General features: G+C 46.5%; 1 protein-coding gene across 1 annotated transcript in view; it reads left to right on the forward strand.

Annotated features, from left to right (window-relative positions):
• The window catches only part of LOC141218920 (uncharacterized), a 46791-nt gene that overhangs the window by 10551 nt on the left and 13708 nt on the right, over positions 1-22532 (forward strand). Inside the window, exons 3-6 of the mRNA XM_073665974.1 lie at positions 21062-21241; positions 21324-21447; positions 21531-21628; positions 21792-21882. Of these exons, the coding sequence (XP_073522075.1) occupies positions 21062-21241; positions 21324-21447; positions 21531-21628; positions 21792-21882 (493 nt within the window). The remainder of the gene's footprint in view (positions 1-21061; positions 21242-21323; positions 21448-21530; positions 21629-21791; positions 21883-22532) is intronic.

Here is a 22532-nt window from a genome sequence, read left to right on the forward strand (position 1 = left end):
GGTATGTATGGCCTCCTCACCCCCCAATCCTAGTATGTGTGGCCCCATCACTGCACACACAAAAAATAAACACTTATACTCCCCTTCCTTCCTCACCTCTGCTCCAGAGCTGCTGTGTTCTGTCTGCCAGCAGCTCATGTTGGTATCTGAGCAGCGCGCGCTCTCAGTTGCCGAGGTGAGCTGCTGCTGCTGCCGGCATATTCACTCCTCTCCACGCCGGGACTATGAGCGTTGACAAGCGTGAATATGCATTCTCTTTGGCAGCGGGCACTGTAAGCAGGAGCCACGGCTCAGCGCTCCTCCGTGCCCGCTACTAAAGAGAATGAATATTCCCTCTTCTCCACGCCCATGGAAGTGGAGAAGAGGGAATATTCATGTCCTTTTAGCAGCGGGCACACGTGGTAGCTACAGCAGCCGCTACTGCTTGTGCCCGCTCCTCCGTCGCCGCAACCTCCCACCCCCCCAATACTCACCTATCCTCCTCGCTCCCCCGAGGCTCACGGGCCCCATAGCAGTGGTGTGGCCTGCCACCATTGGCGGTGCGCCACTAATTATGGCTTACAGCCAATGAAATCACAAAAGTCATTATCTCAGTAAATTAAAATACTTTATAACATCAGCTTGAAAAATGTTTTTAAAATCCGAAATGTTGGCCTACTGAAATGTATGTTCAGTAAATGCACTCAATACTTGGTCAGGGCTCCTTTAGCATCAATTACTGCATCAATGCGGCGTGGCATGGAGGCGATCAGCCTGTGGCCCTGCTGAGGTGTTATGGAAGCCCAGGTGGCTTTGATAGCAGCCTTCAGCTCGTCTGCTTTGTTGGGTTTGGTGTCTATTATCTTCCTCTTGACAATACCCCATAGATTCTCTATAATAGATTCTCTATGGGGTTAAGGTCATGTGAGTTTGCTGACCAATTAAGCAGAGTGATACTGTTGTTTTTAAACCAGGTATTGGTACTTTTGGCAGTGTGGACAGGTGCCAAGTCCTGCTGGAGAATGACATTTCCATCTCCAAAAAGCTTGTCGGCAGAGGGAAGCATGAAGTGCTGTAAAATGTCCTGGTAGACGGCTGCGCTGACTTTGGTCTTGATAAAACACAGTGGACCTCCACCAGCAGATGACATGGCTCCCCAAACCATCACTGATTGTGGAAACTTCACACTAGACCTCAAGCAGTTTGGATTGTGGCCTCTCCACTCTCCCTCCAGACTCTGGGACCTTGATTTCCAAAGGAAAATTGGAACTCTGGGACCTTGTGGATGGTGTCAATGACTGCCTACTTGGCATTTGTCAAGTCAGCAGTCTTCCCCATGATTGTGGAGCCTACTGAAACAGACTATGGGACATTTTTAAACACTTAGGAAGCCATTGCAGGTGTTTTTTGTTAATTATTCTAATTTACTGAGATAATGACTTCTGTGTTTTCATTGGCTGTAAGCCATAATCGTCAACATTAACAGAAATAAACATGTGAAATAGATCTCTCTGTCTGTAATGACTCTATATAATAGATGAGTTTCACTTTTTGTATTGAAGAACTCAAATAAATTAACTTTTTGCTGATATTCTAATTTAGTGAGATGCACCTGCATATGATGACTGTTGGCCCCAGTGGAATATATGCGGTGTCTATTTTGGGATATTTTAGTATACCCATGATGATACTATAGACAGCCATTATACCTGGAATGACAACATTCAATTTAGCACATAAAGTATTGAAAAATGGGGAAAAAATCAAAGTAAGGTTATTATTTATGTTTGCTTGTTTTTTTTTTATGAACATTTAAAAAAAATGTGGTTTGTGAGACCATTTTCATCTTGCGAAGACCTAATTTTATAAAATGATCCCATTGATGGAGTTGTCGGCTTCTTCTTGTGGAGAGATCAGTAGTTACAAGTTTCTGATTGCATTTTTGGGAGGGAAGTAGAGAGACCCAAAAACCACAACCACAACCATGGCACTTTACTGTCCTTTACAGCATTGACCCGACGTGTAATAGATTTATATATACTGAAAGATTGTACTTATGTCAATGCAGCAGAAACAAATATTGTTTTACGCTTTTTCTTTTTTATAGTTGGCCAGAAAACCGCAGAACCTTAAGCAGAAAATGACATGAATGAGAACATCTGCCCGGCTTGTACCGGATCCGGGGGTATTACGTACAAGGCGAAGTCCCCAGAATAAGGATTTGCTTCATTTTGGTGCAGAGTTTCTAGTAGTTTCTGGTTACTACTGTTACAGGCAGATGCCGTCTGCATAATACAGCCAGCACCGCCTCAACCCCTCCATGCATGTGGACCCCGGCACAAACACTCAGGTCCATCCTTTTATGCTGAGACATTAATAATTCTACAATTATCACACACAACTTATATACAGAAACCCCCCAACCGTCCCCGATCCAATGGGACTGTCCGGCTGTCGCTGGAGGTCGGGGCTATGTCCTGACGAGCTGTGTTCTGTCAGGACAGTCTGTGTAGTACAAGAAAGTCTCATGCCGTGCTGCTGTGATCGCTCCTGGAGAGGGGAAGCATCCGCTCCGCACGCCTCGTACACGCCCGGCTCCGCTCCGCACGCCTCGTACACGCCCGGCTCCGCTCCGCACGCCTCGTACACGCCCGGCTCCGCTTCGCACGCCTCGTACACGCCCGGCTCCGCTCCGTACGCCTCGTACACGCCCGGCTCCGCTCCGTACGCCTCGTACACGCCCGGCTCCGCTCCGTACGCCTCGTACACGCCCGGCTCCGCTCCGTACGCCTCGTACACGCGCGGCTCCGCTCCGTAGGCCTCGTACACGCCCGGCTTCGTTCTGTACACCTCGTACACGCCTGGCTCCGCTCCGTACACCTCGTACACGCCCGGCTCCGCACGCCTCGTACACGCCCGGCTCCGCACGCCTCGTACACGCGCGGCTCCGCTCCGTAGGCCTCATACACGCCCGGCTCCGTTCCGTACACCTCGTACACGCCCGGCTCCGCTCCGTACACCTCGTACACGCCCGGCTCCGCACGCCTCGTAAACGCCCGGCTCCGAACGCCTCGTACACGACCGGCTCCGCTCCGTACGCCTCGTACACGCCCGGCTCCGCTCCGTACGCCTCGTACACGCCCGGCTCCGCTCCGTACGCCTCGTACACGCCCGGCTCCGCTCCGTACGCCTCGTACACGCTCGGCTCCGCTCCGTACGCCTCGTACACGCTCGGCTCCGCTCCGTACGCCTCGTACACGCCCGGCTCCGCTCCGTACGCCTCGTACACGCGCGGCTCCGCTCCGTACGCCTCGTACACGCGCGGCTCCGCTCCGTACGCCTCGTACACGCGCGGCTCCGCTCCGTACGCCTCGTACACGCGCGGCTCCGCTCCGTACGCCTCGTACACGCGCGGCTCCGCTCCGTACGCCTCGTACACGCGCGGCTCCGCTCCGTACGCCTCGTACACGCGCGGCTCCGCTCCGTACGCCTCGTACACGCGCGGCTCCGCTCCGTACGCCTCGTACACGCGCGGCTCCGCTCCGTACGCCTCGTACACGCGCGGCTCCGCTCCGTACGCCTCGTACACGCGCGGCTCCGCTCCGTACACCTCGTACACGCGCGGCTCCGCTCCGTACACCTCGTACACACACGGCTCTGCTCCGTACACCTCGTACACGCGCGGCTCCGCTCCGTACACCTCGTACACGCGCGGCTCCGCTCCGTACACCTCGTACACACACGGCTCTGCTCCGTACACCTCGTACACACGCGGCTCTGCTACATCCACACTGTAAACCCCTCCTGACCCCACACATAAACTTCAGCTCATCCAGCACCATGACAACCAGCACAGCAGAGTCCTGCATCCACTGAGGCCCCTGATCATGTGACCCCTGACTCCTCCCCTCCTGTGACCTCATCACAGCTCCTGTGCGCACAGAGCAGCCATATATGTGGTGGCGGCTCTGCAGGTGGAGGTATGTGGAGACCCCATTACTGGGCGCAGGGGGCATTAACACCTTAAGCACCGAGACTCTTTTGGGGTCTTGTGTTGCCCCTTTATAAGAATCATAAGGTTTTTGTTCTGTTTCCTGTAATAGATACATACGACCCAACTATGGAGACAGGAAGGGGGGAAACGTATTGTTCTCATAGTACAGGACCCCTTTACTGCCCCCACAGTGTAATGCCCCCATTATGCCCCTTATGCAGGATGTATGATGCCCCCACACAGTGTAATGCCCCCATTATGCCCCTTATGCAGGATGTATGATGCCCCCACACAGTGTAATGCCCCCATTATGCCCCTTATGCAGGATGTATGATGCCCCCACACAGTGTAATGCCCCCATTATGCCCCTTATGCAGGATGTATGATGCCCCCACACAGTGTAATGCCCCCATTATGCCCCTTATGCAGGATGTATGATGCCCTCACACAGTGTAATGCCCCCCCATTATGCCCCTTATGCAGGATGTATGATGCCCCCACACAGTGTAATGCCCCCGTTATGCCCCTTATGCAGTATGTATGATGCCCCCACACAGTGTAATGCCCCCATTATGCCCCTTATGCAGGATGTATGATGCCCCCCCACAGTGTAATGCCCCCATTATGCCCCTTATGCAGGATGTATGATGCCCCCCACAGTGTAATGCCCCCATTATGCCCCTTATGCAGGATGTATGATGCCCCCCACAGTGTAATGCCCCCATTATGCCCCTTACACAGTATGTATGATGCCCCCACACAGTGTAATGCCCATATTATGCCCCTTATGCAGGATGTATGATTCCCCACACAGTGTAATCCCCCCATCATACCCCTTATGCAGTATGTATGATGCCCTCACACAGTGTAATGCCCCCATTATGCCCCTTCTGCAGGTTGTATGATGCCCCCACACAGTGTAATGCCCCCATTATGCCCCTTATGCAGGATGTATGATGCCCCCCACAGTGTAATGCCCCTTATGCAGGATGTATGATGCCCCCATTATGCCCCTTATGCAGGATGTGTAATGCCCCCATTATGCTCCTTATGCAGAATGTATGATGCCCCCCACAGTGTAATCCCCCCATCATACCCCTTATGCAGTATGTATGATGCCCCCACAATGTAATGCCCCCATTATGCCCCTTATGCAGTATGTATGATGCCCCCCACAGTGTAATGCCCCGATTATGCCCCTTATGCAGTATGTATGATGCCCCCACACAGTGTAATGCCCCCTTTATGCCCCTTATGCAGGATGTATGATGCCCCCCACAGTGTAATGCCCCTTATGCAGGATGTATGATGCCCCCATTATGCCCCTTATGCAGGATGTGTAATGCCCCCATTATGCTCCTTATGCAGAATGTATGATGCCCCCCACAGTGTAATCCCCCCATCATACCCCTTATGCAGTATGTATGATGCCCCCACAATGTAATGCCCCCATTATGCCCCTTATGCAGTATGTATGATGCCCCCCACAGTGTAATGCCCCGATTATGCCCCTTATGCAGTATGTATGATGCCCCCACACAGTGTAATGCCCCCTTTATGCCCCTTATGCAGGATGTATGATGCCCCCACACAGTGTAATCCCCCCATTATACCCCTTATGCAGTATGTATAATGCCCCCATTATGCCCCTTATGCAGTATGTATGATGCCCCCCCACAGTGTAATGCCCCCATTATGCCCCTTATGCAGGATGTATGATGCCCCCACACAGTGTAATCCCCCCATTATACCCCTTATGCAGTATGTATAATGCCCCCATTATGCCCCTTATGCAGTATGTATGATGCCCCCCCACAGTGTAATGCCCCCATTATGCCCCTTATGCAGGATGTATGATGCCACCACAAAGTGTAATGCCCCCATTATGCCCCTTATGCAGTTTGTATGATGCCCCCATTATGCCCTTTATGCAGTATGTGTAATGCCCCCATTATGCTCCTTATGCAGAATGTATGATGCCCCCCACAGTGTAATGCCCCCCTTATGCCCCTTATGCAGTATGTATGATGCCCCCACACAGTGTAATGCCACCATTATGCCCCTTATGCAGTATGTATGATGCCCCCACACAGTGTAATGCCCCCATTATGCCCCTTATGCAGTATGTATGATGCCCCCACACAGTGTAATGCCCCCAATGCAGTATGTATGATGCCCCTACACAGTGTAATGCCCCCATTATGGCTCTTATGTAGTATGTATGATGCCCCCACACAGTGTAATGTCCCCATTATGCCCCTTATGCAGTATGTATGATGCCCCACACAGTGTAATGCCCCCATTATGGCTCTTATGTAGTATGTATGATGCCCCCACACAGTGTAATGCCCCCATTATGCCCCTTATGCAGTATGTATGATGCCCCACACAGTGTAATGCCCCCATTATGCCCCTTATGCAGTGTGTATGATGTCCCCACACAGTGTAATGCCCCCATTATGCCCCTTATGCAGGATGTATGATGCCCCCACACAGTGTAATGCCCCCACTATGCCCCTGTAATCAGGTGACAGGATACAACACACAGGTAAACAGAAACCCTTTAATCGTATGTTACTTTACTGACAAGGATGTTGGTCCGGACACATATAGGCCATTATGGTCTCCGGCGTGGAACACATAACTACGGTCATGAGCAGTCACGGGTACGAGTGGCGCGGCGGCAATCAGTTTATTTGGTGTTTCAGTGTAAAGCGCGTCACTTCCAGACATGCACACTAGGGGGTGGATATTATTGTAGACAGACTGCATTCAATATATTCTATGACAATTTACCTCTAGGAATGGGAATGGGTCTCCTAGTCTGGGAAGGGGTTTTGGATGAAGTGGGATATTTATACTTGGACACCTGGCTATTAGACACACTATGCTGAACATCATGAATTATCATCCCTGTATCAAGCCTCCTGATGAAGCTGTTGGGGAAACGCATCGAGGCGGATTATTGAACCGTTCTCTGATGACTATCATACCCTTTCCTTTATATATACCTGGAGACATATCTGATCCTATTTAATTTATCAGTGTATTTTTTATATGTATATCAGCATTAAGTAGAGCTTCTGAGAGACAGCCACCAGTGAGCGGGGGCACCATTGTTGAGGGTGCTAACCTCCGCAGCTAGGCAGTATCCGCTTTGTTTAGGTACAGGATAGGGTAAGGTAGTGACTGTATCAATTATTCAGCAGCATCATTGTTTACATCTGTTTATATACAACCATAGAAAGCCATTGAGCTTGTAATTTTGCTAGCTTTAAGTATATATATATATATATATATATATATATATATATATATATAATTAGTTCAATTTTCAATGCATATATTTAAAAAGGGTTTAATATTTTATTTTAGGGGGGTTTTCCCACAGTATGGCCCCCTACACACGCAACATGGTACCATCCACCCCACCAACTACCCCACAACTAATGAATGAATACTCACTGAGCCCCATTCTTGGTGCAGATACTAATGAACCCAGGATCTATGAGATATTATTTACCACACAATAGTTGGCAGGGGCGTATCATTCATAACGGAAGCCCTTGCGGCCTGTATGGTGCCCATGAATTGAGACGGCTCAGCACCGAGCACACTCTCCTTACCCATCATCACAATTTCAGTGATATCCACGTTCCTATGACAATGATACCAGTGAATAGAATAGTAAATCAGGGAGTTGAAAGCTCCCCGATCCACCATTCATCCTTCAACTGTGAATCTGAGGCTCCGTGCACTGCAGGCACAATGGCGTCACTACATCACAGCTGTAGTACGGCGCCTCAGTACTCACACTGCACAGACCGGAGCAGCGCATCTCAGGAAAGGGGTTGGTTGAATAGTGTGTGTGTTTTTTTTTTATATATCAGTAATTGTGGGGGCATCATACTGTGTGGGAGCCCTCATTCTGGGCTAGATGGGCACACATGAGAACAATTTCCTGGTGATGAGTCAGATAAGGATAAGTGAGAAATACAGACATTCAGTCCATCTGGTTGCAGACTTGAATTGATATGGTGTTGTGTGCCAGGAGTGGAGACATCAAATAGTACGTTCTGAAGGAAAGCAAAGATATAATGGCAGTGGGAATCTGGATTCCAGGCAGGGAGCATAGTGGAGACAAAGAGCAGGATAAGGTCCTTATCTCAGGCCAGGATGCTTGCTTAGATGGTACAGAACTTTGCCCTGAGTGAACAGTAGGTCTAATTAAAGGAGATTAACCCCATTACGTTCAGTGACGGGGATAGCCCGTCATGGCCGGGTGCTAGTTCGCGCACCAAGATGGGTTATCCCCTCACAGCATGGTCTCACAAGTATTCTACAAAGGTATAATGTACTGCAATGCTAGTGCATTGCAATACATTATACCTGTGAAAAAAGTGAAATTACCATATCGGGACTAAGTAAAAAAAATGTTAAAAAATAATAGCAAAATATATTACACTAATAAATACACATTTTTATGTAAAAAAAAAAAATAAACAAAAAAAGTAAACATATTTGGTATCGCTGTGTCCAGAATGACCAGTGTCACACTAGTTAACCCCTTCAGTGAATAGCGTAAAAGCCTTTTCATCATACTGCTGGAATAAAACGCGATCAAAAAGACAGATGTAAATAAAAATGGCACCGCTAAAAACGTCATCTTGTCCCGTAAAATTCAAGCTGCCATACAGCTCCATCAGCCGAAAGATTAAAAAGTTACAGCTCTCAGCATACAGCGATGTCAAGATAAAAACTTTTATAGAAAAAATAATTATGTAAAAGCGCAAAAACATAAAAAAAATTACATAAATGAGGTATCTCTATAATCGTACTGACCCGAAGAATAAAGCTGCCTTATCAGTTTTACCACACAAGTAACGAAAAAAAAAACAATTCCTGAATTGTTGGTTTTAGTTCATTCTGCCTCCCCAAAAATCTGAATAGAAAGCAATAAAAAAATGTAATTTTCCCGAAAATTTTACCAATAAAAACATTAACTTGTCCCGCAAAAAACAAGCCCCTACATGACTCTGTCGGCAGAAATATGGAAAAATTATAGCTCTCAAAATATGGCAATGCAAAGACTAGTTTTTGCAAAAAAAAACATTTTTTAGTGTGTGACAGCAGCCAATCATAAAACCCAATATAAGTCTGGTATCACTGTAATCACACCGACCAAAGAATAAAGTTGCCTAATTACTTACACTGCACAAGGAACAGCGTAAATAAAACCAATCATTCACCTGCTGTTGATTTGTTCATTCTGCCTCCCAAAGATCTCATTAAGGCTCAGTCATTCATTTATCCGGCACTCTGCGCTGAGCGCTTACACCGGGGTTTCCGTGTAAATCTCTGAAATAAATGATTCAGACTGAACCCCCGGTGGAAGATTCCCTGTAATGAGGCAAATGGAGGCACTGTGGACGTCGTCTGACCTATGATTTGGCGGTGTCCTTCTTTTTAGCCGTAGATAAAAGCGCGGTCAGCCACAGTTTTGTGCACCTCTGAAAAGAAGGACAACGCTGAATAGAAAAAAAATACAGTAATTCCCCAGACGGAGTCCAGAGTAACTCTGCTGCCTCATCTCATTATAGTGAATGGATCTCTCGGGGATTTCATCTGAATAACATCATTCTGAGATTTAGATGGAAACACCAAAGTAAGTGCTCAGCGTAGAGCGCTGGATAAATGTGATCCAAAATGTTATGTAAAATATTCCCAATTAAAGCTTCACCTAAAAAGCCCCCACTCAGGTACGTCATGTGTTAATGGAATTATAGGGGGCTTCCACGTTACTGGTAGTACAAAGGCTCTGGAGAAGCAAAATGGGTTCTCGCCCCCCTCCCCTCGCCAAAAGAAATTCAGCAAATTCTGCGCTCCCAAATCCCCCCTCCCTTCTGAGCACCACAGTGTGTCTTAACCTCCTTTAGCGTCCACGTGTTTGGCAGGGGTATGATTTCCAAAATGGGGTCACTTGAGGGGGGATTCTGACCTTTTAGCACTTAGGGGCTCTGTATATGGAGTCCGCAAACTATTTTAGGACAATCTGCCCTCCAGCAGGCAAATAGCTCTCTGTCCCTCCCGAGTCTCACTGTGTGGCTAAGCAGTACTGTACAGCCACATATGAGGTATTGCCACGTTGAGCAGAAATTGTGTGACACATTTTGGTGCCTTTTTTTTTTTTTCCAATTTCCCCATGCGAAAATGTAAAATCTGGGGCTAAAACAAAATATTTGTGGTAAAAATGTAATTATTTTTTCCTTCACTGCCCAATGGTATAAAATTCTGTGATATACCTGTGGTGTCAATATGATAACTGCACCCTTAGACGAATTCATTGAGAGGTATAGTTTGTAAAATGGGGTCACTTATGGGGGATTCTGCTGTTTTGGCACCTCAGGGGCTCTGCCAATGTGACATGGCATACTCAAACCATTCCAGCAAAATTTGAACTCCAAAATGGCGCTTCTTCCCTTCTGAGTTTTGCACTGTGCCTCAAAGGTAGTTTTCGACCACACATTGTATATTGGTGAACTCAGGAGAAATTGCATAACAACTTTTGAGGTCCATTTTTTCATGTTACCCTTGTGATAGTAAAAAATTTGGGACTAAAAGATCATTTTTGTAGAAAAAAATAGACATTTCATTTTCACAGCTCTATGTTATAAACTTCTGTGAAGCACCTGGGGGTTCAAGGTGTTCACCACACATCTAAATATTCCTTGAGGGGTCTAGTTTCCACAATGGTGTCACTTGTGGTATGTTTCCACTGTTTAGGCACCTCTTTTAGAACTTTTGTTTTAACCCCTTAATGAACGCCGATGCGCATTAAAACTGCTGTCGTTAAGGGGCTTTATTCCCTCATTGCCGTTTTAAAACTGCAATTGGGAATAAAGGAATATTGCCACCCGGCGGTGGCAATTCGCGTGGGTGTCAGCTGTATGTGACAGCTGGCACCCTGCAGTATCGGCCCCGGACGGTTTTGCAACCGATCAGGGCCGAGTAAACCCTTAAATACAGCTGTCAATTGCGACAGCAGTATTTAAGTTGTTACAAGGGGGTCACAAGATGTAACCTTGAGACCCCCGCGATGAAAATTGCCGGTCACGATGGTTACCATGGTACCCTGAGGTCATGTGATGACCCCAGGGTACGGTGGCCTTTGAGATCCAGCTATAAGCTGACTACACTACACGAGTACTGCAGTGTATGAGACCAGTGATAAAAATAAAAATTATACATGTCCCACAGTGAAAAAAGAAAAAAACGCACACGTCACAAAAAGCTGTTTCGCCATTCAAAACACAGCGTTTATGATAAAACAAAAATAAACAAAAAAGTACACATAAAATTGGTATCGCCGCGTCCGGAACGGCCCGCTCTATAAAACTGGCACATTATTTATTCCTTATGGCAAACACCATACTGACTCACAAAAAAGTGAATTAAAAGCAATCAAAAAGTTATGTAAAAAAAATGGTAAAAGTGAAAACGCCAAACTGCAAAAAACAAGCCCTAGAATAGCTAATTCGGCAAAAAAATAAAAGTTACAGCTCTCAGAATATAGCGACAAAAAAACTAGTATTTTATAAAAAAAAACAAAAACATTTTTACTGTGTGATGGCAGCAAAAGCTTAAAAAATATATATACAGTATATATAAATCTGGTATTGCTGTAATCGCACCGACCCGAAGAATAATCTGCCCTATCACTTTTACCACACACAAAACGGCGAAAAAATTAAAATAAGAACTATTCTTGTACTGCTGTCTATTTGTTCATTCTACCTTACAAAAATCGGAATAAGGCTCAACTCACATTTCTCCTGCTCTCTCCACTGAGAGCTTACGTCTAGGTTTCTGTGTTAATTCCCCAATACCACGATTCAGACCAAACCCCAGACGGACCCACTTACTTATGAGGCTGATGGAGTCACTTTGGACTGGTCTCTGATCCAGGGTGTCCCAGGGTGTCTTTTTAGCACACAAGTGTGGGCAACCACAGATCTTTGCACGCCTAAAAAGATGGAGACCACCGGAGCAGATGCCAAACAGAGCCCAAAGTGTCTCCATCTGCGTCGTTATGGTGGGTGGGTCTATTGGGGGTTTCGTCTGTATCGCATTTTTGTGGAATTTACACGGAAACCCCACGGTAAGTGCTCAGCGTTGAACACGAATGTGATCCCAGCCTTATTCTGGAAGCGATCAAAAGATTTTATGCGTCCCAAAATGTTACCAATAAAAACCCCTAATTTATCCACACAAAACCAGGCTCAAGTCCGTCATCTGTCACTGAAACTATATGGGGTTCCCACGTTACTGGTAGAACAAACTGAAAAGCGACATGGCTCTCTTCCCCCTCAAATTAAATCCAGTGGCTAGATTCTGCTCTCCCAAATCAAAATGCCCCTCCTTCTGAGCCCCACTGTGCCTAAACCCCAATAAGCAGCCACATGTTTGGCATTGTTATAGTGGGAAGAGAGCACTTGACAGTTTACATGCCGCGTATCGCCAGAAGCACAAGCTGGGCACAATGTATGGGGGCGCTACAATATATGGGGGCGCTACACTGTATGGCGGCACATTGTGTGGGCACTAATCTGGCAGTTTTGCAATTCTCCAAAAAAAAAAAAAAAGCCTGGCATGGATGTTACAAAATAGTCACTGCAGCCGTAGATGAATTCATTGAGAGGTGCAATTTCTACAATGGGGTTACTTTTGGGGTTTTTCTGCTGTTCTAACACCTTCAGAGGTCTGAAAATGTCGCCCGCAAACTATTCTAGCAAAATCTGTGCTCCAAAAGCCAAATAGCGCTCCTTCCTTCTCAACCCTGACGTGTGGCCTAAAAGTAATTTCTGATGACATAGGGGGCATCACAGCGTTTGGAAGAAATTGTGCAATAAATTATGGGGTCCAGTTTCACCTATTAACCCTTGTGTACCTGAAAATTTGCAGCAAATACAATTATTATATTTTTACAATTAAAATGTCATATTTCCATGTTTCAGTGTTATAAAATTCTGTGAGGCACCTATGAGTTCAAAATACTCACTACACCCCTAGATGAATTCCTTAGGCAGTGAAGCTTCAAATATGGGTTCACCTGGGGGGTGGGGGGTTTCTGCTGTTTTCGCATGTCGGGTGCTTTCCAAATGCGACATGGCATTCACAATTTATTCCAGACAAATAGTTCTTTCCTTTCCTAGCCCTGCCATGTGCCCAGACAGAAATTTTTGACCACATATGCAGTATCATCGTGTTCGGGAGAAGTAGCGTAAGAAATTATGGTGTCCATTTTCACCTATTATCCATTGTGAAAATTACAAATTTGAGGCTAAAACAATATTTTGGTGAAAAAAATTTTAAAATTTTCCGTATGATGACCTAATGTTATAAAATTCTGTCTAGTACCTGTGGGTTCAAAATGCGCTCACTACACCCCTGGATAAAATCCTTGAGGGGTCTAGTTTTCAAAATGGGATCACTTGTTGGGGGTTTCCACTGTTTAGGCACATCAGGGGCTCTCCAAACGCGACATGACACCCGCAGACCATTCCATCAAAGTCTGCATTCCAAAACGTCACTCCTTCCTTCTGAGCCCTGCTGGGCGCCCAAACAATAGTTTTCCTCTATATATGGGGTATCAGCGTACTCATATGAGATTGAACAACAAATTTTGGGCTCCAATTTCTCCTGTTACCCTTGTGAAAACAAAAAATTTGGGACTACAATTACATTTTTGTGGAAAAAATAGAATTTTTTATTTTCACTGCTCTACGCTCTAAACTTCTGTGAAGTACCTGGGGGTTAAATGTGATCCCCACATATCTAGATACAGTCCTTGAGGGGTGTAGTTTCCAAAATGGGGGCACTTGTGGGGGGTTTCCATAATTTAGGCACATCAAGGGCTTTCCAAACGCGACATGGTGTCCGCTCTTATTTCCAGACATTTTTGCTTTCAAAAAGTCAAACAATGTTCCTTCCCTTCCGAGCCCTGCCGTGCACTTAGACAGTGGTTTTCCCCCACATATGGGATATTGGCATGCTCAGCAGAAATTGCACAACAAATTTTGTGGTCCATTTTCTATTGTTACCCTTGTGAAAATAAAAAAATGTGGGTCTGAAGTAAAATTTTTGTGAAAATAGTTAAATGTTTACTTTTTCCTTCCATGTTGCTTCAGTTCATTTGAAGCATGTGACATAATGCTCTGATTTAAGGGCATAAGAATTCAAAGTTTGAAAATTGCAAAATTTTCATCAAATTTTCATTTTTTTTTTTTTTACAAATAAATGCAGATCATATCGAATAAATTTTCACTATCGTGAAGTACAATATGTCACTAAAAACAATCTCAGAATCAGTGGGATCCATTTAAGCGTTCCAGAGATATTGCCTCATAAGGTGACACTGGTCAGAATTGTAAAATTTGGCTTGATCATTAAGGTAAAAATTGGCTCCGTCATTAAGGGGTTAAACAACTCTCCTTAGTTCGATCATACAACATACAAGCCTCTGATTGCTCAGATGATGCGCTGTACTTCTGTAGTGCCGTATATTATCCCTGCTCATCAATGTAATACTAACGGCCCCATACACATGAGATAAGTGTTGGCTGAATGGTCATTTGGCAGACGGCTATCTCTCCAGACTCCCCCATACACACAAATATTCCAGCTTTCCTGTGGTCTGTATGAGAGAGTCACCTCCAGACTCCTCTAGTGGAGGATTATCTACAGGAAGAACAAACGGATTAGCCTCTGAAATTCAGGATGCCAGATCCTTCTCTGCCCTGACATCATCTGTCGGGAGGCCCCCAACTACAACATATAGTCAACCAAACCCCCGAAATCAGTGCTTTCATGCAACTTTAGTCTAATGTGTATGTGGATATTAAAAAGTAACTTATTGGACGCTGCCTCTGGCCCGGCCTAATTGACTTTTGTACATTGCGGGCCCAGACACCATTATTGGTCATTTAAGTATCTTAGTAACTAGACAGCCCCATACTATCGAGTACTTGGGGGAGGAGGGGCATTCAGCTGAACTCTGTCACACCTTAGATGCCATGTTTGCTTTAACCCCTCCTTGCACATAGCGTGCTAGAGGAAACTTAATGGTTTTAATTCACTGACGCCAATAGCCTCAGGGAAACATATCTCCCGTCCAGCACTTTACCAGTGACTTTGTCACATATCCCCCTCCCCTGCACAAAGCCGGGGTTTTTGGCACCTTCACTTGCTAAACAGGGAAATCTGGACAGGGCATCTGCATTTCCATGTAGATTCCTGGGCCTGTGCTCTACATGAAAATTAAAGTCTTGGAGTGCTAGGAACCACCTAGTTACCTGGGCATTGATCCCCTTTCTTTCCCTCATCCATCTCAGGGGTGCATGACCTGTCACTAGCCCGATTTTCGGCCTAACATATAATATCTTAGGGTCTCAATGGCCCATTTGATGGCCAGGCACACCTTGTCTACGATGGCATAGTTCTTTTCACAGGAGGAGAGTTTCCTACTCCAGGAATAGGACTGGATGTTCGTCCCCATCTATTTCCTGGGACAACACAGCTCCCAAACCGACCTCGGAGGCATCAGTCTGAACCACAAACTCCTTAGTGAAGTCAGGTGCTACTAAGGCTGGCTGCTTACATAGGGCGAGCTTCAACTCCTGGAATGCCATCTCCGCTAGTGTTGAGTAAATTTGTTCGGCATTTCAGTTTCGGGTTCGTGTTCCGGCTTGTTCGCGCCAAAAATTCGGCTCCGCCCATTAACATCCCTGATTTGCCACGCTGTCACGCCAATAACATCTGCATGACAGCGTGGCAAATCAGGGATGTTCATGGGCGGAGCCTATTTTTTGGCGCGAACAAGAAACCCGAAATTGGAATGCCGAAAAAGTTTGCTCAACACTAATCTCCGCTTCAGGGGAACACTTGGCCATCGATATTTTCGTGCCTTTAAGAAGATCAGTCAGGGGGACGGTTATCATGGGGAAATTTGGGATTAATTGCCGATAATACCCCACAATTCCCAGAAACGAATGAACTTGCTTGCGGGCAGTTATGGATAGCCTCCATCTTCTTTACTTGCAGCTTTATTTCGCCCCTTCCGACAATGTAGCCCAAGTATTTTGCCTCTTTCTTCCCAATGGTGCACTTCTTTGGGTTTATCGTAAACCCTGCTTTCCTAAGCACATCCCGTACCAGCCTGGACCTTCTGTAAATGACTTCCTCAATCCTGGCTGAAGATTACGATGTCATCCAGGTAAGCTGCAGCATACTTCTTATGAGAGACTAGGATCCGGTCCATGGCCCTCTGTAAGGTAGCTGGGGCTCCCTGCAGACCGAACGGCATCCTGGTGTACTGAAAGCACCCTTAATGAGTAGAGAAGGCCGTTTTCTCCTTGGCACTTGGGGAAAAGAGAATCTGCCAGCACCCTTTCGTTAGGTCCAGGGTGGTGATATTGAGAGGCTAGGGACAGCCAGATATAAGATCATCTACGCAGGGCATCGGATACGCGTTGAACTTTGACACCTCATACAGCTTCCTGTAATCATTACAGAGCCGTCATTTTTCATCTGGCTTCGGCACCAGGACAATGGGGCTGGACCAACCGCTCTTTGACTCCTTGAATGACGCCCAGGCTCAATATTCTCCTCACCTCTTAAGGAATGCGATACGACATTTGATTCACCCTTACATTAAGCTCTGTAAGGATTTCATGTTCGTCCACCTGTGTACAACCTGGCAGCTATGAAAACAGGTTCTGGTTCCGCTGAAGTAGCTCTCGGCACTATTGCTTCTGGGCCGGTGATAGTGTCTCTGCCACTGTGACATCGTCAACTTGGGCTTCAGGATGGGCCCCCAGGCACGTAGCTTCCACTGGCTCCCTGTCTCGCCAAGGTTTAAGCAGGTTAACGGGGATATACTGGATATGACTTCCTTCTTCCTGGTTGGTGGACCTTGTAGTTGATGTCACTCAATTTTTCCACCACCTCATATGGCCCTTGCCACTTGCCAGGAATTTACTTTCCACCGTAGGGATCAACGCCAACACCCGGTCTCCAGGGCTAACTTGCCTCAGTCTTGCTGACCGATTATAGACCCTTGCCTGGGCCTCTAGGGCTTAAAGGAGGCTTTCTCTTACAATTGGCATCACCCTCACGATCCGGTCTTGCATGTGGGCCACATGCTCGATGATGCTCCAATGGGGTGTTACCTCTGCTTTCCAGGTCTCTTTCGCAATGTCCAGTAGTCCCCAAGGGTGTCGTCCATAAATCAGCTCGAAGGTTGAGAACCCAGTAGAGGCCTGGGGAACTTCCCTAATGGAGAATAGCAGGTAGGGGAGTAGGCAATCCCAGGCTCATCCATCTTTCTCCATGACCTTTTTAAGCATGGACTTTAAGGTCTTGTTAAACCTCTCCACCAGGCCGTCCGTCTGTGGATGGTGCATTGCGTAATCTGTAGAGCCTTACACAACTCCCTCATCACCTTCAACATGAAACGGGTTCCCTGGTCTGTCAGGATCTCCTTTGGCAGGCTCTCCTGGAGAAGATGTGTACCAGCTCTCGGGCTATGCTCCTAGCAGAAGAGTTTCCCAATGGTACCGTCTTTGGGTACAGTGTTGCATAGTCCAGCACAACCAATATGTATTGGTGACCCCTGGCAGACTTAACTAAGGGCCCTACAAGGTCCATGGCAATTCGGTCAAACGGGATCTCTATAATGGGTAACGGAACCAGGGGACTCCAGAAGTCAGACACGGGAGCAGTTAGCTGACAATTAGGGTAAGACCGGCAGAAATTAACAATGTCTCGGTGACACCCAGGCCAGTAGAACCTCTGCAAGACCCGCTCTTGGGTTTTGCCTACTCCCAGATGCCCCCCTAAGACATGCGAATTGGACAAATCTAATATCCTATGTCTATAGGGACCCGGCACCAACAACTGCTCTATCACTTCCCATCTTGGTTTAGTGACCCGATAAAGCAGCTCGTCATTTAAGGTGAAATACGGGAACCTGGTGTCAGCCCCCGGGTCTTGGGCAACCCCATTTATTACAGTCACATTGTCAAATGCACCTTTTAACGTAAGATCCTGCATTTGCGCTGTACCAAAATTCCCCCCCCAGAAACCCCCAGTTCAGGAATCTCATCCTCATGGGTCGCTGTCTCATCCTCGTTACCAGCCAGGACACACAGGGGGAACTCATCTTACTCTGGCTGTAATGGTGATTTTTCGTGGACGAACCGGATCCGGTCTGAGCTAGTGGGCACCCCTGCCTTTCCCCACAAGTCCTAGAACAGCCAGAATCCCACCCGATTATAACCGGGTGTAACAAGCCCTCAACCACCCCAACCTCACAGTTAGTTTTTATTGTCACTCGGGCAACGGGGTAGTCCTTGGCATCCCCGTAGATACAGCGGACGCGCACGTACTTCCCTGGGATCAACTGGTGGGGAAGTGTAGCCTTTACCAGGGTCACCAAACTTCCTGAGTCCAGGAGTCCCGACACTAACACACCATTTATTGTTACAATACACGACTGGGGCCCCTCACAGGGCTGATAGTCCACACTGCAGGTGGGGTAGGCATTGTATGAGCAGCGTCTTCCTATGCTGCAGTCCATCTGCTCAGAGGACAACTGGCAGTTGTGTGTCCAGGAGTTCGACACCTCCAGCAGATCATGTCTTTCCCAGCGGCCTTTGGCAGCCCCTCAGCAACCCCTTGGGACATTGGACTCCCACCACTCGTGGCTCTAACCCCCCCTCCTCTTTTGGGACTCTGGCTCCCCCTGAGTACCCCAGTATGGGGATGCAGCACCACCCGGCTTCCTTGGGGTCCTCTCGACCACCTGGTATCTATCTACAAGGCTGACCAGGTCATCCGCATTCCGGGGGTCTCCCTGGGCAACCCAGGTCTGCATGGGCCTAGGTAGGGAGTGCACAAATCTGTCCATGACAACCCGCTCGACTATCTGGGCTGGAGTGGAGGACTCCGGCTGCAACCACTTCTGCACAAGATGGAGGAGATCGAACATTTGGGAGTGAGGGGGTTTATCACCGCAATACGCCCAGTGGTAGACCCTTTTTTTGAGTTTAATATACTCCTGGGCATCCTGCAAGGCCAGGTCGTAATAAGCCTTTTGGGGCTCACCATTCAGATAGGGGGCCAACACCTCCGACCACTGCCCCGGTGGTAGCTTCTCCCGCTCTTCCACCCGCTCAAACACAGTCAAAAATGCCTCCACATCATCGCCCGGGGTGATTTTTTTTGCATGGCGCGCCTTACCACTTTCCGGATGCTCGAGTCATCACCTGGAGTTGGGGGAGGGGCTGTCGGCCTTCCACGAACCACCTCTGCGAGCAATTCCATCTGCTGCTGCTGTCAGAGCTGGTCCTGTTGGTGCTGCTTCTGCTGTTGGTGGATCTGCTGCAATAGTAGCTTGCTTGTCTCCTGCTGTGCTATCACAAGATGCTTGACCAGGTCCTCCATACTGTCGGTCTTCATTTCCTGATTTATGGCCGCCTTTACCCAGGACATGTGGTTTGTCCTCATCCGTTACACGTGCCTCCTGGGGATCTTGCCCGCACTTCTACCGCCACCTGTGGTAGATTACTTACTTGGCTGCACACGGAGGTAGACACAGATACGCCGTCTCTTTAAATCTTTGGTTGATTTATTATAATTCTGCATAAACCAAACTTTAGTCCATAAAAATAAACACAGCTGGCTGAGCAAAACAGGAAAACAAAGCAAAAATGGTAACACATAGAACATTGTCCTTGGAGTAACAGGGATTCGTCTGCTGAGAGTTCAGCAACTTTGCATGGTTCAAACACAAGCTTACTTCTCCAGACATTGAACTCTGAATGCCTCAGCTGGCCTAGTGTTTAAACCTCCCCCAGACCACACCCTGGGGAGGAGATATGGAGAACAACCTCCCGCCCGCTCTATTGTGGTTCTCCTAAAAACATGCCCTTTGGAAATGGAGACTTAACCCCTCCTTGCACATAGCGTGCTGGAGGAAACTTAATGGTTTTAATTCACTGATGCCAATAGCCTCAGGGAAACATATCTACCCTCCAGCACTTTACACAGTGTTAAAAAGTAACTTTTTGCATGTTTTTTTTTTCTTTTTACAAGAATTGTTGGTGCCAATTTTTTTTTTTTTTTAATATATTCTTTTTTATGTATTTTTTTTGTAATATAGGAAAGCCTAAGCCCAGAAATAAACCCCATAAAACACTGTACATGGAGACTTTGGTATCAAATAACTCCTGTCTTGGTGTTCTTACAAACAAGCTTTTATAAATGCCTCAAACTTCTGTGTGTGAATCAGACCTGAGATCTAACGAGATAGAAGATTACAGTCCGGGGAAGACAAGAAACATATAGACGGCCGGTGCTGATGTAGTCAGTGACGGACTCTGGCCAAATACATTTATAGAGCCATAGTGGAAGATGAAGATGAAGATTTCGTCTTCTTCATGAAGTAGTTATTTCTCATGTCGTGTAATGAATATCTCCTGCAGTATTGCTAATGCTGATTCGGTAAATGAGAAGAGAATTAGCTTTATGGAAGATGAGTCTTTGAGAAAGGTATTCAGCTGCCGACTCCAAGGAAGAAACTGCTTGTTGTCTGTAGCCTAAAATATATAGTTTTTATTACTAGATGTAAAGAAGAAAACTAAATACTGTAAAAAAAATAAATCTCAAATGTTTCCCTTTATTATCTCCAGTAATTGTATTATTACACAGGATATTTATGACTTTACATTGGCTCATCATCTTCTCATTCAGGTCTCTACAATATCAGATCCTCTCAGTGAAGATCTTCTACATAAGAGAATTTTCCTGATTTACCCATCAAAGATGGATATGAACAGAGACAAGATGGCGGAGAGGATATTACACCTCACCCTAGAGATCCTCTTCCGGCTTACTGGAGAGGTGAGAGATTCTGATGACGTCACATTACATCATTCTTATCTATGGGAATAACAGATGGACAGAACTGGAGAGGTGAGGACTCTGGAAATGTCTCTAGTGAGATTTATTAATGTCTCTCTCCATAACCAGGATTACACAGTAGTGAAGAAGACCTCTAGTGAGCGCTGTCAGGACCCTGTGTCTGAGGGATGGGGAAGACCACTGAGCCCAATCACAGGGCCTCCACCTCACCCCCTGATACATGAGGACATCAATAACCAGAAGATCCTAGAACTCACCTACAAGATGATTGAGCTGCTGACTGGAGAGGTGACACTGCTGGGAATGCTGGGACATTTTATAGTAAAGCTATCAAGGGATCGGGGGATGACGGTATCATTGTATGTGTCAGGTTCCTATAAGGTGTCAGGATGTCACCGTCTATTTCTCCATGGAGGAGTGGGAGTATTTAGAAAGACACATAGATCTGTACAAGGACATCATGGTGGAGGTTCCCCAGCCCCTCACATCACCAGGTAATAGACAGGGCTAAATACACACGGCCTATAATTATCTGTATGTAAAGAATTAATTCAATCCCTGTATGTGTTTCCTCCAGATCTATCCAGTAAGAGGACAACACCAGAGAGATGTCCCCGTCCTCTTCTTCCTCAGGACTGTAAACAAGAAGATCCCAATGTTCCTCAGGATCATCAGGTAGATGGAGAGAAGGTGTCATGAGATCTCCCCTATGATGTGTAGACGGCTGTGAAGGTCTTGTGCTCAGTCTTGTTTTATCCACCAGTATTATATGTTTTATACTTGTGTAATGAGAACGGTGGAGATGGCAGGATTATATTTATATAAATATTTGTTTCAGGGTGAAGATCTGACCCATATTATTACTACAGGGACATATGTGAGAGGTGATGAGCGGTGTAAAAAGGAGATTCCTACATATGACCACCCAGGTGAGTAGTAACCACTAAATGCAGAGAAGTCACAGATTCTTCTCAGTCACCGGCTGTGGCTGGTTTACCAATCATGTAGTCCGGCCATGTCACAAACGTGTGATCACCATTTTGTATCTAGACCAAAACATTCTCCTCCACGAAAAACTTTTTAAATGACTTTGGGCATTGAAACCCCTTTTCTATAGAACTTGCAACTTGGAAGATCCACCTACCCCCTGGGATTAGATGATGCTGACCGTTACCTGTCCAGATCTGTAAACTACAAAGCCAAAAGGCAGTGTACGTAGAAAGTGCTGACAAGTTAGAAAATCACTCACAGAAAAATATTATGATGGGTCTGTAAGAGAAAGCGGAGGGTAATGATGCTGTTGGCTTCCTAGAACCCTGATAACTTATTACACTGTGTGCAGAATTATTAGGCAAATGCATATTTTGATCACATGATACTTTTTATACATGTTGTCCTACTCCAAGCTGCATAGGCTTGAGAGCCAACTACCAATTAAGTAAATCTGGTGATGTGCATCTCTGTAATGAGGAGGGGTGTTGACTAATGACATCAACACCCTATATAAGGTGTGCTTAATTATTAGGCAACTTCCTTTCCTTTGGCAAAATGGGTCAGAAGAGAGATTTGACGGGCTCTG

Source organism: Phyllobates terribilis, unplaced genomic scaffold, assembly GCF_046119375.1.
Source record: "Phyllobates terribilis strain yellow unplaced genomic scaffold, ASM4611937v1 Scaffold_251__1_contigs__length_2838608, whole genome shotgun sequence".
Classification (NCBI taxonomy): domain Eukaryota; kingdom Metazoa; phylum Chordata; class Amphibia; order Anura; family Dendrobatidae; genus Phyllobates; species Phyllobates terribilis.